Genomic DNA, 16,673 nt, shown 5'->3' on the forward strand with positions numbered 1-16,673 from the left:
TTTAAAAATTTGTTTAATTAAAAAAAATTATATTTTTAATTTTATAAAATATTTATGGGATAAACTGTAAATAAAATTAAAATTTTATTTGTTAATTGTTTAGAAAAATATTAATAGTCTTAAAATTTGATTATTTATAATAAAAATTTAATAATTTATATTAAAATATTTTAGAGATTTATTGTTTAGAAATTTATAAAGTATATAAATATTTTTAATAATTTTTTTAAAAAAGAAATAATGATAAAATTAGTATAAGTAAGATAATTTGTAAAAATATATAATTGTTTAAATAATAAATAGTAATTTGGCAAATTTAATAAATTCAACTGTTTAATAAAAACATAGTTTTTTGAGAATAATATAAGATTAGTTCTGCTCAATGAAAATAATTAAATAGCTGCAGTAAATTGACTGTACAAAGGTAGCATAATAATTTGTCTTTTAATTAAAGACTGGAATGAATGAATAAATGAGATTTATACTTTCTTTTTTATAAAGTTAGAATTAGAATTTTAAGTAAGAATGCTTAAATATATTTATGGGACGATAAGACCCTATAGAATTTTATATAAATATGATTTTAAATTTTAATTTATAAAAGTTATATTTATATTTTGTTGGGAGGACATTTAAATTATTAAAACTTTAAAAATTTAAATACATTAATTAGTGAATTTTTGATTATTAATTTTTAATTTAGAATTAATTACCTTAGGGATAACAGCGTAATATTTTTGGTGAGATCTTATTAATAAAAATGTTTGCGACCTCGATGTTGAATTAAGATTTAGTTTAAATGGAGATGTTTAAAATTTTAGTCTGTTCGACTATTAAAATCTTACATGATTTGAGTTTAGACCGACGTGAGTCAGGTCAGTTTCTATCTATAATAAAATTTAATTTACGATTGTACGAAAGGACTTTGTAAATAGAATATTTTTATATAAATTTAATATATTGTATAATATAAAAAATTATTTTGGCAGATAAGTGTGATAAATTTAGAATTTATAAATATATTTTAGGAAAATATAAATAATAATTATTTGTAATTTTGTTCATTATGTAATTTTAAATATTGCTAGTCTTTTAGGATTATTGTTAATATTATTAGTAGGTGTGGCTTTTTTAACTTTGTTAGAGCGTAAATTGTTAGGGTATGTTCAATACCGAAAAGGTCCTAATAAATTAGGGTTTATAGGCATTATACAACCTTTTAGTGATGCTATTAAGTTGTTTAATAAGGAGTTATTTTATATTTTTAAGTCTAATCAGTATATTTATTATTTGTGTCCTATTGTAAGATTTTTGATGATATTGGTAATTTGAATGGTTTATCCTTTTATTACTAATATTTATTTTATAAATTATTCAATATTATTTTTAATTTTAGTGATAAGAATCAGTGGGTATATTTTATTAATAATAGGATGATCATCTAATTCTACATATTCTTTGTTGGGGGCTTTGCGATCTGTAGCTCAAACTTTATCTTATGAAGTAAGATTTATTTTTATAGTTTTGGTTTTAATGTTAATAAGAGAAAGATACTCATTAATAGATTTTAGTAAATGGCAGGTTTATATATGATATTTAATATATATATTTCCAGTTTTTGTAATGTTTTTTGTTAGAGTTTTAGCTGAGTTGAATCGAAGTCCTATAGATTTTATTGAAGGAGAATCTGAGTTAGTTTCTGGATTTAATATTGAGTATTTTAGAGGAGGATTTGCTTTAATTTTTATGGGTGAATATGGTATAATTATTTTTTTTAGAATGTTAATATGTTTTTTGTTTATAAGTATTAGAAGAGTATTAATAATATTTTTATATATTAATATATTCTGTATATTGATTATTTTTATGCGTGGTTTATTGCCTCGAATGCGGTATGATGAGTTGATGTATTTGTGTTGGAAGATTATTTTACCATTAGTATTAAATTATTTAGTAATGATTTTTTCTTTTAAAATTATATTTACTTTGTTTATTTAGATTTGTAATTATGAAAAAAGTTAATAGAAAATTTTATTTCTATATTATATTTTCAAAATATATTCTTGTTCAAGATCATTAACCTTTAAGTTAAATGAATTAATTAGTAGAATATATGTTTATCTCAATATTTGTATGATATAAACAATAAAATAAAATATAAGAAGTAGGATAAAGATAAAATTTGTCTTAGGTGAACATAAGGGTATTCAATTGGTTGGGCTCCAATTCAAGTTAGTAAAATAAAAATATTAATAAAAGTTCAATATAAAAATTGACTAAAAGGGTAAAATCCTATAGTATTTATTGAAGTAGATATTAATGGTATAATATATAAAATTATGATTGATATAAGTAAGGCTAATACTCCTCCTAATTTACTTGGAATTGAGCGTAGGATTGCATAAGCAAATAGAAAATATCATTCTGGTTGAATATGAACTGGTGTAACTATTGGATTTGCAGGGATAAAATTGTCTGGGTCTCTAAATATATAAGGATATTGTAAGATAATAATAGTAAAGATTAATAAAAAAATTATAAATCCAAATATATCTTTAAGAGTGAAATATGAGTTAAAAGGAATTTTATTGTAGTTTCTATTTAATCCTAAAGGGTTTGATGATCCTGTGTTATGAAGAAAAAAAAGATGTAATAATACTATTATTAAAATTATAAACGGTAAAATAAAATGAATTGAGTAAAAACGATTGAGAGTAGCATTGTTAATGGAAAATCCCCCTCATAATCATTGAACGATTATAGTTCCCATATATGGAATAGTAGACACTAAGTTTGTAATAACTGTTGCCCCTCAGAAAGATATTTGACCTCAGGGTAATACGTATCCTAAAAAAGCTGTGGCTATAGAAATAAAAAAAATAGATACTCCTACTATTCAGGTATTTTTAAGTATAAATGAATTATAATATAATCCTCGCCCAATGTGAGTGTATATACAGATAAAAAATATTGAGGCTCCATTAATATGAATATTATGTATTAATCATCCATAATTTACATTTTGTATAATATGGATAATTCTGTTAAAAGCTATTAGTGTATTTGGGCAATAATGTATTGATAAGATGAATCCCCTAATAATTTGAATTCCTAAAAATATTCCTAGAAGAGATCCAAAATTTCATCAATATGAAATATTTGTTGGAGTAGGTAATTTTAAAAGAGAGTCATTTATTATGGTTATTAAATTAATTTTTTTCATATTTATTAAATAGAAGGTTTAAAATTATTTAGATATTTTTCGTAAAGATTTTGATTTTATTGAAGAAATTTTAATGATTGTAAATAGGCTAATTAATAAAAATATTATACATATGATTGTTAGATTGTTATAGGGGTAGGTGTAAAGATTTAAAATATTATTAAATATTTTTTCATTGATTTTATTCAATAAGTTAGTTTCCCTTGTTTGATATATTGGGTTAAAATAATAAATTTTTTTATTAATAATATTAAAAATAAGAAATATAATATTTAATATAATAGTTAATAAAAATAATTTATTATTATTTAAAATAAAAGTTATTTGTTCGTTAGAAATTAATCTTGAGAAATATAGAAAGATAATTAATAAACCTCTAATTATAATTAAGAAAAGTATAATGGAGTATATGAAGTTTATTTTTCAAATTGATATATTTAATGTTATTAAAATTCTATAAATAATGATTAGAATTATGTTTATAATTGGATGAGAGTAAATATTATTAGCTATAAATATGAGTATTAAAATTATTATAATTGTAATAAAAAAAGGAATAAAGGTAGTAGTTTTTATCATATGTTTTTAGAGGGCAGAAAATAGTTTTAAATAAAATATTAATTTTGGGGATTAGAGATATATATAAATTTATATTTTTCTGATTATAAATTTATTTAGTTGATTTTTTTGTTTGAGTTAAGTTTGGTTGTTTGAATTGAATATTATTTTTGTTTTTATGATTAAATTGTGGGTATGGCTGTTAAAATGATAGATTTTAGAAGGGTTAAAATAGTTATTTAAATTATGAAAATAAGATGTGGAATGAATCGAGAGTGTATTATTATAAATTTTTGGTAAATTATAAGGCATATTTTAAATTTAATATAAATATTAGGGTTTATTTTTGATTTTTAGTTATTTGATAGCTTAAATATTATTATTATTATATTTTAAATTTACAAAATTTATGTTTTAAGTTAAACTATAAAGCTAGATTCATTCATATTTTATTTAATTATTTATTTTTAAATAATTATTTTAATTATATTTTTTATGATGTTATAATTTATATTCATATTTTTTTTATAACTTTAGTTTTGTTGATTTTATTATTTAAGTATATATTAGTTATTTTGATATTTTTAGAAGTGATGATTATTAATATTTCTATAATTATGTTTGTGGTATTTAGAATATTAAAAATTGAATTTTATTTAATTTATTATTTGGTATTTAGAGTTTGTGAGAGAGTTTTGGGGATTACTTTATTAGTTTTAGTTATTCGATATTCTGGTAATGAGTTGTATTATTCCTTTAATATAAGAAAGTTTTAATTAGAATGGTTATTATTATTAATTTTTTTTATTATGTTAAAATTTATTTTTATATTAATTTTTATGAATTTTATAATAGTTATTAATAAAAAAATTTTATTAAGTTTTTATTATAATTTATTATTTTTTATAAGATTTTTATATTTATTTATGTATATAGAAATTAGGGGGATTTATATTCATTTATTAATAAATTATTTTGGGATTGATAATTATTCTTTTTTTATAAATGTTTTAAGAATGTGAATTTTAAGATTAATATTTATGTGTTTAGATAAAAAGGAGTTATTGAAGATATTTTTATTTATAATTTTGTTGAAAGTTTTTATTGGGTTTTTTTGTTCATTAAGATTAATAGTGTTTTATTTTTTTTTTGAGGTGAGATTAATTCCAACATTTTTTTTAATTATTTATTGAGGAATTAATCCAGAACGATTGAGTGCGGGATTTTATTTAATAATATATACATTATTTATTTCTTTGCCTTTATTGATTTATATTTTTTGGTTATTTTATAGATTTAAATCTTTTAATATAAATTTAATAATGTATTATATGAATAATTATTTAATAAGATTTTTTGATTATTTAATTATTTTTAGGGCTTTTTTTATTAAATTACCTATTTATTTTTTCCATGTATGATTACCTAAGGCTCATGTGGAGGCTCCTGTTTATGGTTCTATAGTATTAGCAGCTATTTTATTAAAATTAGGAACTTATGGTCTTATTCGTTTAATGATAATTTTTGTTTATAGTTGTATTAATTTTAATTATTTAATTTTTAGGGTCTCTATTGTAGGGAGATTAGTAGTAAGATTATTATGTTTAACCCAAATTGATTTAAAAAGTTTGGTGGCTTATTCTTCTGTAGTACATATAAATTTTTTATTAGCTTCTATAATAACTATAATAAAATTAGGAATTTTAAGATCTTATATTATAATAATTGGTCACGGGCTATGTTCGTCAGGTTTATTTTATATAGTTAATATTTATTATATAAAATCTCATAGACGAATTATTTTTTTAAATAAAGGGATGATAACAATTTTACCAGTTTATTCTATTTGATGATTTTTTTTATGTTCATCTAATTTTTCTTTTCCTTTATCTTTAAATTTTATTAGTGAAGTTTTGATAATTATAGCTATTATTAGGTGGGGGGTGGGGATACTTGTTTATTTAATAATTATTTGTTTTTTTAGAAGGGCATATTCTTTATATTTATTTTCGTACATTCAGCATGGTGATATATATATTGAGGAAAAAATTAATTTTAGTTTAGTTAAAGAGATAATTGTTTTAATTTTACATTTATATCCTTTAGTTTTTTTATTATTAAATTTAATTGTGTTTTATTAGTATTAATGATTTAAGTAGTTTAAAGATTAAAATAATAATTTGTGGGATTATAGTTATATAAGAATTAAAATATATCTTAAATTATTATTAATATATTAGTTTATTCTTTTTATATATTTATAACGTTTATTTTATTTTTATTAGTAAGGATATGATTATATGTTTTTGATTATATGATTATAATAGAGTGATTAATAATTAGATATTGTTCTTTGAATTTAGAATTATTTTTATTATTAGATTGGGTATCTTTATTGTTTATAGGTTTTGTTTTATTGATTTCGTCAATAATTTTTTTGTATAGGAAAGTGTATATAGAAGGGGATAAAAATATAGATCGGTTTATATTATTAGTTTTTATATTTATTATATCTATGATTATCATGATTTTAAGTCCTAATATTTTTAGTATTTTATTTGGGTGGGATGGGTTAGGTTTAGTTTCTTATTGTTTAGTAATCTATTATCAAAATTATATATCTTATAATTCAGGAATAGTAACTGTGTTATGTAATCGAATTGGGGATGTAGGGTTATTGATATCTATTGGTTTAATAGTTATGTATGGGAGATGGGGTATATATATGTTAGATAGAAGAATTGTAATAATATTTTTGATCTTAGCTGCTATAACTAAGAGAGCTCAGATTCCTTTTTCTTCTTGGTTACCAATAGCTATGGCAGCCCCTACTCCAGTATCTGCTTTAGTTCATTCTTCTACATTAGTTACTGCTGGGGTTTATTTAATAATTCGATTTAATAATTTATTAATAAAAAGGAATTTAAATAAATTTTTATTATTTATTTCTGTTTTAACTATATTTATGGCAGGATTAATGGCTAATATTGAGTTTGATTTAAAAAAAATTATTGCTCTTTCTACTTTAAGTCAGTTAGGGTTAATAATAATAATTTTAAGAATAGGGTTTAGATTAATTTCATTTTATCATTTGTTAACACATGCTATTTTTAAATCTTTACTCTTTATGTGTGCTGGAATTATGATTCATTTAATAAATAATAACCAAGATATTCGAAATTATGGGTCATTAAATAAATTAGTTCCTTTTACTATAATAAGATTTTATATTTCTAATTTATCTTTATGTGGTTGTCCATTTTTAGCTGGTTTTTATTCTAAGGATTTGATCATAGAATTGGTTTATTTGAATAATATAAATTTGTTTTTGTTATTTATAATTATTTTTTCTTTAACTTTAACTGTATCTTATTCATTTCGATTATTTTATTATTTATTTTTTGGAGAAATAAAATTTTATAGATATTTATTTGTAAAAGAAAATATACTTATAAATTTTTCAATAATAATTTTGATAATTTTAAGAATAATTGTTGGTAGAATAATAAATTGGTTATTTTTTTTGATTTTTATGTACCTTTTTTAATATTTTATATTAAATTTTTAACTTTAATTTTATGTGGGTTTGGATTAATTTTTGGAAACTTAATATATTTAATTAATATAATTAATTTTTATATTTATATATATTTTTTTAGATCTATATGATTTTTAAATTATTTAATAATGTATATTTATAAGCCTGTTTTATATATTAGGAAAAATTTTTATTTGATTGATAAAACTTGAATTGAGTATTCAAATCGTTTAATAATAAAAAGTTTGATTATAAATTATATGAAGTTTGGTTTAAATATTTATAAAATTTATATATTTATAGCTGTAATAGCAATATTTGTATTGTTTATTTATTTTATTTATTTAAATAGCTTAAATTTAAAGTATAATATTGAAGATATTAAGATAATATATGATGTATTTTTAAATATTTATAAATAAGATATTAATATATTATTATTTTTATATTGAAAATATAATGTTTTAATTTAAACTATATAAATAAATATTTAATAAGAGATATATAATGAATTTATTTTTCATTAGTGATTGAATTAGAAGTTCAATTTTAAATATATCTAAAATTTATAGTGTTGATGGTTAATTGAGGGAAAGACATAGTTTAACTAGAATTAATTAAAATTCAATTAAATTATTAACAATAATTTACCTCTTTTTTGGTTTTAGTTAATACCTTTAGACTATTAATATAATCAAAATTTTAAGTCGAAATTAAATGTAAGGTTTACTTTAAAGGTTAATTGAAAATTATTTTAGACATATAAATTTTGTTTATAATTTTTAAATGCAATTTAAGAGTTATGATTTAACTAATGTCCAATGAAATAATTAATTATAATTTTCAATCTATTGATTCTTCTAAATATTCTAAATATAAACCAATAATTAAAATAATTAAAAATAGGAAAGTAGTAAAAATTACTGTTATATTTATGTAGGTGAATAGATAAATTAGGGGGATTAATAAGGTAATTTCGATATCAAAAATTAAAAAAATTAATCTGATTATAAAAAATTGAATTCTAAAAGGGATGCGAGAATTTGATAATGGGTCAAAACCACATTCAAAAGGGGAAATCTTTTCTCGATCTATTAATCTTTTTTTTGAGATTAGAAAATTAATTGATAATATTATTATAGAAATTAAAGAAAGAATAAAAAATATTGAAATTAATGTTAAAATTATTTATATTAATTTAATAGATTAAATTTATTAATTGGAAGTTAATTGTAATATTTATTATACTATATAAATATGTATATTTATTAATAATATTATTTAAAAATTATTTTTTAAAATCTTCATCAATAAATTGATACATAAAGAAATAATCAAACAACGTCAACAAAGTGCCAATATCATGCTGCTGCTTCAAATCCAAAATGATGAATAGAAGAAAAGTGAAGTAAATTTATTCGATAGAATGTAAAAAAAAGAAATATAGTTCCGATAATTACGTGTAATCCATGGAAGCCTGTAGCTACAAAAAATCTTGACCCATAAACAGAATCTGAGATTGTGAAAGGTGCTTCAATATATTCAATAAGTTGTAATGCTGAAAAATAAATTCCTAATAAAATTGTTATTAAAAGTCTGATAGTTCTTTCTTTATAATTATTATTTAATATAGCATGGTGAGATCATGTGACAGTTAGTCCTGAGGAAACTAAGATGATGGTATTTAATAAAGGGATGTCAAAGGGATTAAAAGGGATGATCCCTAAAGGGGGTCATGATTGTCCAATTTCTATTGCCGGGGATAATGATGAATGAAAATAAGCTCAAAAAAAGGAAAAAAAAAATAGAATTTCTGAAACAATAAATAAAATTATGCCCATACGTATGCCATTATAAACTAAGGGGGTGTGACATCCTTGAAGGGTTGCCTCTCGAGTTACATCTCGTCATCATTGATACATACATAATAAAGTTCCCGGGATTGTTAATAATGTAAAATAATTTATTTTATGAAATCAGCTAATTACTATAATTAAATTATTTATTAAATTAAATGAAATAATGATAGGCCAGGGTCTGACAGAGACTAGGTGGAATGGGTGATTATGTGTAACTGACATAGAAATTTAAACTTCTCTTCTATATAATGTTGTTAAAATTGAAAATACATAGGATTGAATAATTGATACTGAGATTTCTAAAGTGTATAGCAATAATTGAGTTAGGATTAATATTATGAGCATAAATGAATTATTGATAGATAGTCCTGTAGATCCCAATAAACATAGAAGAAGGTGTCCTGCAATTATATTAGCAGTTAAACGAATTGCTAAAGTTAAAGGTCGAATTATTAATCTGATTGATTCAATTAAAACTATAAAAGGTATGAGAATAGTAGGAGTGCCATGTGGGGTTAAATGGGCTAAAAAGTCATTTAAATAGTTTATTAATCTATAAATAATTATAGATAATCATAAAGTTAATGATATTGATATACAAAATCTTATGTGTCTTGAGGCTGTAAAAATATATGGGAATAAGCCTATAAAATTATTAATTAAAATAAATATAAATAACCTTATAAAAATAATAATATTTGAGAATGAAAAATTAATTAAAACTTTAAATTCTTTATAGATAAAATTAATTATTAAATTTCAAAATATAACATATCGAGATGGGATTAATCAAAATTGATAAGGGAATATTAAAAAAATTAAAATTATTCTTAATCAATTAAGTGAATAATTTATGGATGTTGATGGGTCGAAAATACTAAATAAATTTGTTATCATTTTCAGTTTCAAATGGTTACTTGGATAGGGGATTTATTTAAAGTTTTATTTAAAAAATATAATTTTATAAAGTATAATATAAAAATTAATAAGCCTAAAACTAATAAGGAAAATAAATAAATAATTGTTCATAATATTGGTATTATTTGTGGTATAAAAAAATATTATTATAAGATAATAATTTTAAATTGACAATTTAATGTTATATTTTAACTAATTTTTTTCATTAAAAATAGGAGTTAATCTATTATAATTGATTTAAAAGATCAATACTTACTTTTCGGTCATTTAATGTTATAAAAAAATAATAAATTTATATATTATTATATATAGATAAAAGTCATTTTTTAAAATATGAAAAATTAGTTGATTCAATAACAATGGGTATAAATCTGTGGTTAGTTCCGCAGATTTCTGAACATTGACCAAAGTATAGTCCTGGGCGGTATATATATAAATATATTTGATTTAAACGACCTGGGGTTGAGTCTATTTTAATTCCTAAAGAAGGTACTGTTCATGAGTGGATTACATCTATAGAAGTGGTTAGAACTCGAATAGGAAAATTAAAAGGTAAGACACAACGGTTATCTACATCTAATAAACGAAATTCATTTAAATTTAATGAATTAGATGGGGTTATAAATGAATCAAAATTTAAATTAATGAAGTCAGAATATTCATATCTTCAATATCATTGGTGGCCAATAGTTTTAATTGTTAGTTTATTATTATGTATTTCATCAGTGAGATATAAGATTTTAATGGATGGGATAGCAATAAAGATTAAAATAAATATTGGGGTAATAGTTCAAATTAATTCAATTGTATGTCCTTGAAGTAAAAATCGATCAATTAATTTATTGTTAATAAGTTTAAATATAATAAAAGAAATTATTAAAGTAATAAAAATTAAAATTATTATAGTAAAGTCATGGAAAAAAATTATTATATCATAAATTGGAGAGTTTGAATTTTGGAGAGAAAGAGTTCAAGTATTGATTTTTAATAAAAAAGTAAAATTTTTATATATGAAGTTTAAATTCATTGCACTTATCTGCCATATTAAAAAATTGAAGGGATTTCATCGTATCTATGATTTTTTGGGGGGTAGTAATTTAATCATTCTAGAGATGGGTTTAAAAAAAATATAGAAATAATTTTACGTTTAGATGATAAAGCTTCTCAAATAATAAAAATTAATAAAATTAGTCTTATAATTGAGATTAAAGATCCAATAGATGAAATAATGTTTCAAGCAAGAAAATTATCTGGATAATCTGAATATCGACGAGGTATTCCCCTTAAGCCTAAAAAATGTTGGGGGAAAAAAGTTAAATTAACTCCAATGAATATAGATCAAAATTGAATGTTAAGATAATAATTATTTATAGAGAATCCTGAAATTAAAGGGAATCAATGGATAAATCTAGCAATAATAGCAAAAACAGCTCCTATAGATAGTACATAGTGAAAATGTGCTACTACATAATAGGTATCATGAAGAACAATGTCAATTGATGAATTAGAAAGTATAATTCCGGTTAACCCCCCTATAGTAAATAAAAAAATAAATCCTATTGCTCATCAGAGAGTAGGGTTGTAATTAATTTTAGTTCCATGAAGAGTAGTAATTCATCTAAAAATTTTAATACCTGTAGGGATAGCAATAATTATAGTTGCAGATGTAAAATAAGCTCGTGTATCTACATCAAGACCAATGGTAAATATATGATGTGCTCAAACTACAAATCCTAAGAATCCAATGGCAATTATAGCATAGATTATTCCTAAGGATCCAAATGTTTCTTTTTTTCCTCTTTCATTTATAATGATATGGGAGATTAATCCAAATCCTGGGAGAATTAAAATATATACTTCGGGATGTCCAAAAAATCAAAATAGGTGTTGGTATAAAATTGGGTCTCCTCCTCCTGAAGGATCAAAGAATGATGTATTTAGATTTCGGTCAGTTAAAAGTATTGTAATTGCTCCTGCTAAAACAGGTAAAGATAAAAGCAATAATACAGCTGTAATTAGAATTGATCAAACTAAAAGAGGGATTTTGTCAATAGAAAAATTTTTATGGTGTATATTTAGAATTGTTGAGATAAAATTGATTGCCCCTAAAATAGAAGATATTCCTGCAATGTGTAAAGAGAAGATGGCTAAATCAACGGATGGTCCGCTATGGTATATGTTTGCTGCTAAAGGAGGATAAACTGTTCACCCTGTACCAACACCTGTGCCAATAAAATTTCTAATAGTTAAAAGTAAAATTGAAGGGGGTAATAATCAAAATCTTATATTATTTATTCGAGGGTATGCTATATCTGGGGCTCCTAATATTAGTGGTACTAAGAAATTACCAAAACCACCAATTATAAAGGGCATTACTATAAAGAAAATTATAATAAATGCATGTCCTGTTACAATTGAGTTATAAATTTGATCATTTATAATTAGAGAATTACATGTTCCTAATTCTAATCGAATGATTATTCTTATTGATGACCCAATTATTCCGGATCAAATGGCAAAAATAAAATATAATATTCCAATATCTTTGTGATTAGTAGAGTATAATCATTTTTTCATAGTTTAAAATGTTATGTCTGATAAAAGTAATAAATTGTAAATTTATTTATGAAATTTTTAATTTCTAACATTATGAAATAGAAAGAATTTATTTTATAGTTTATAAAAATATTAAATTGCAAATTTAAAGAAATTTTTTAAAAAAATTAAAATATTTAAAAATTAAGATTTATATTTATATAATATATTATAAACTTTGAAGGTTTAAAGTTTAAATTAACTTAAAATCTTTTTGTTTTATTAATTATATAAATAATTAGATAATTATAATAATAGGGGATAAAATAATAATAAAAAAGTATAGAAATATATGAGAAATTTTTAAATAATTGGGTTGATAAGAATAAAGTTTTGATTTAGAAATGTTAATAAATATATTTAAATATAATATATTAATGTATAAAAAAAATATAAAAAAAGATCTAAAAATCATTAAAATTATTATTATAAATAAATTAAAGGAGTTATTTATTATAATAAAAATTCTAAATCATTTTAAAATAAAGAATGAAAAAGGTGGTATTCTTGCTATATTTAAAATTATAATAATTGTAAATAAATTTAAATTAAAGTTATTAATATTTAAAAAATTATAAAAAATTTTATAAAAAGATAATATAAAAAATATAATTATTATAATAAAAGTGTATAATATTAGGTAAGTTAATCAGAGAATGTTTTTAAAATAAATTAATAATATTAATCATCCTGATTGATTAATAGATGAGTAAGTTAAAAGTTTTTTTAGATTTAATAGATTTAATATTATTAATGGGGGAATAACAGAACATATAAATAAAATTAATAAAATTTGAAAATTTTTTATATTAATTAATGAAAACATATAAAAAGGGATGATTTTTTGAATAGTTAAAAAAAAAAAAAGTATATCTCAAAATAGATATAGGGATAATAGGGGTATTCAAAAATGAAAAGGGGGAATACCTAGTTTTACTATTAAACTTAAATAAATTAAATAGGTAATTATTTTTTTATCAAACATATTTATTAAATTTAAAGAAATTCTAAAAATTAAAATTATAGAAGGGATAATTTGAATTAGAAAATAAAAAAAAATTATTTTTTTATTATTTATATATATAGCTATATAGGAAATAAATAAAAAATTATTAATTTCTATTAAAAATCAAATATTTATGAAATCATTTATAAATAAAGAGATAATTGATAATAAAATTAGATTTATTAAGATAAAATATTTAGAAAATAAATTAAAAATTAATAATTATAAATAATTTTATAAAATTTATTTAAAAGATAAATGTTTAATTTAATTATTTTATGAATAAAATTATATTTTAATGTAAGATGCATAATAATGTTTGAAATTATAAGAAAAAGTTTAATTCTTTTAAATATAATTGAATTTAATGAAAACATTTATAAAAAATGTATGATTTATTCTATCAAAATAATCCTTTTTCAGGCATTTCATTAATTAAATAAGAGATTAAATTAATCTATAGTTAGGGTATGAACCTAAAAGCTTTATTTAGCTTACTTATTTTAAAATATAATATAATAATTTTAGATTAGCATATATTTTTTTTTTTTTTAATAAAAATATTAAAAATTTTTAATATTTTTATTAAAAAAAATATAAATAACATTAATAATTTATATAATATATATATATAAATAATAATATTAAGTTTATTATAAAAAATTATTTATTTAATTAATTATTAAAAAATTATTGAATTTATAAAATTTTATAATTTAAATAAAGAAAAATGTATATAAATATATTATATAAATATATTATATAAATATATTATATAAATATATTATATAAATATATTATATAAATATATTATATAAATATATTATATAAATATATTATATAAATATATTATATAAATATATTATATAAATATATTATAAATATATTATATATATAAATATATTATATAAATATATTATATAAATATATTATATAAATATATTATATAAATATATTATATAAATATATTATATAAATATATTATATAAATATATTATATAAATATATTATATAAATATATTATATAAATATATTATATAAATATATTATATAAATATATTATATAAATATATTATATAAATATATTATATAAATATATTATATAAATATATTATATAAATATATTATATAAATATATTATATAAATATATTATATAAATATATTATATAAATATATTATATAAATATATTATATAAATATATTATATAAATATATTATATAAATATATTATATAAATATATTATATAAATATATTATATAAATATATTATATAAATATATTATATAAATATATTATATAAATATATTATATAAATATATTATATAAATATATTATATAAATATATTATATAAATATATTATATAAATATATTATATAAATATATTATATAAATATATTATATAAATATATTATATAAATATATTATATAAATATATGTTAAAAAATTTAATTATAGTTTTATTGATTTATTATTTGATTATATTTTATATAGAAATTTTTTTGTATATTTTTGGGTTAATTTAGATAGTTATTTTTCTTAGAGTTATTTTATAGTTAGTGTTGTGAGTTTGAGGATTTATGAAGATAAGATACAGTAATTTAGTTAATTGTAAATAAAATTAGTGCCAGCAATTGCGGTTAAACTAATTATAAGAATGAATTTTATTTAATTTGATATGAGTTAATAAAAATATATTAATTGTTGTGATCATAATTGAAATTTTTTAGTGAAATATAAATTTTAATTATAAGTTATTATTATTATTTGATGAGTTATATATAAAGTATAGTAATCTTTATAATAAATTAGGATTAGATACCCTATTATTAGAGAATAAAAAGTTAATAGATTGAAGTATTAAATGAGAATCATTAAATTTATATAATTTGGCGGTATTTTTTTTATTAGAGGAACTTGTTTATTAAATGATAATCCACGAGTAGATTTACCTAATTTAAATATTTTTATGTATTGTTGTTTAGAATTTATCATTATAGTGAGAATATTTTAGAATTTTAATTAAAGTGTAATTCAAATCAAAATGTAGAATAATTAGGGTTAGATGAGTTACAGTTTAATTGTATAATTGGATCTTTTATATTAATATAAAAGTGAAATTGGATTTAATAGTAAATTTATTTAAATAAATAAATTGAAAAGTAAAAAAAATGTGTACAAATTGCCCGTCATTTTCATTTTGAAATGAAAAAAGTCGTAACATAGTAAATGTACTGGAAAGTGTATTTAGATGGCAAAAAATTTTAGTTTAATAATATAAAAATAATTCATTTACAATGAGGAGATTATTTAATAAAATAATAAAATTTTTTTATATGTGATAAATAATTAATGTAATTTGGATATTTAAATTTATAGATAAATAAAATTATAATAAATTAATAAAGTTTTATAGTTAATTAAATGAAATTAATTAATTTTATTAATAATAAATATAGTAATGTAGGTGAATTTATTTTGGTTGTAATAAGATTAATATAAGAAAATTTATTTTATTGTTCCTTTTGTATCAGGATTTATTAAAAATATAGTTATATATTTTGTAATTATCTCGAAATTATAAGAGCTAATTTTATATGAGATTTATTGTGGTATAAATATTTTAAATATTAAGTTAGAGAAGATATTTTATTCAATTATAATGATATCTAGTTTTTATATAAATAAATTTAATTTATATAAAATTTAAAAATTTGTTTAATTAAAAAAAATTATATTTTTAATTTTATAAAATATTTATGGGATAAACTGTAAATAAAATTAAAATTTTATTTGTTAATTGTTTAGAAAAATATTAATAGTCTTAAAATTTGATTATTTATAATAAAAATTTAATAATTTATATTAAAATATTTTAGAGATTTATTGTTTAGAAATTTATAAAGTATATAAATATTTTTAATAATTTTTTTAAAAAAGAAATAATGATAAAATTAGTATAAGTAAGATAATTTGT

General features: G+C 18.7%; 3 protein-coding genes and 2 pseudogenes across 3 annotated transcripts; 2 read left to right on the forward strand and 3 right to left on the reverse strand.

Annotated features, from left to right (window-relative positions):
- Window positions 1-1,038: 1,038 nt before the first annotated feature.
- On the forward strand, window positions 1,039-4,270 carry LOC137001866 (NADH-ubiquinone oxidoreductase chain 1-like; annotated as a pseudogene).
- LOC137001862 (cytochrome b-like) lies at window positions 2,083-3,223 on the reverse strand (annotated as a pseudogene).
- A 2,026-nt stretch (window positions 4,271-6,296) lies between the features above and the next one.
- LOC137001863 (NADH-ubiquinone oxidoreductase chain 5-like) lies at window positions 6,297-11,955 on the forward strand. Its single transcript, XM_067361047.1, has one exon. It carries the CDS (start codon window positions 6,297-6,299, stop codon window positions 7,326-7,328), a length of 1,032 nt encoding a protein of 343 aa, XP_067217148.1. The 3' UTR covers window positions 7,329-11,955.
- Window positions 8,576-9,400, reverse strand: LOC137001864 (cytochrome c oxidase subunit 3-like). The gene is given in 1 exon segment (XM_067361048.1): window positions 8,576-9,400. A coding segment is annotated over 1 exon segment (720 nt). The 3' UTR covers window positions 8,576-8,680.
- Window positions 8,576-10,075, reverse strand: LOC137001865 (ATP synthase subunit a-like). The gene is given in 1 exon segment (XM_067361049.1): window positions 8,576-10,075. A coding segment is annotated over 1 exon segment (669 nt). The 3' UTR covers window positions 8,576-9,406.
- Window positions 11,956-16,673: the final 4,718 nt, after the last annotated feature.

This window comes from Linepithema humile, unplaced genomic scaffold, assembly GCF_040581485.1.
Source record: "Linepithema humile isolate Giens D197 unplaced genomic scaffold, Lhum_UNIL_v1.0 unplaced_2, whole genome shotgun sequence".
Classification (NCBI taxonomy): Eukaryota; Metazoa; Arthropoda; class Insecta; order Hymenoptera; family Formicidae; genus Linepithema; species Linepithema humile.

What these genes read in the sequence shown, in the direction of transcription:
- LOC137001863 (XM_067361047.1), top strand. Translation starts at nt 6,297, where the DNA reads ATGATTATCATGATTTTAAGTCCTAATATTTTTAGTATTTTATTTGGG.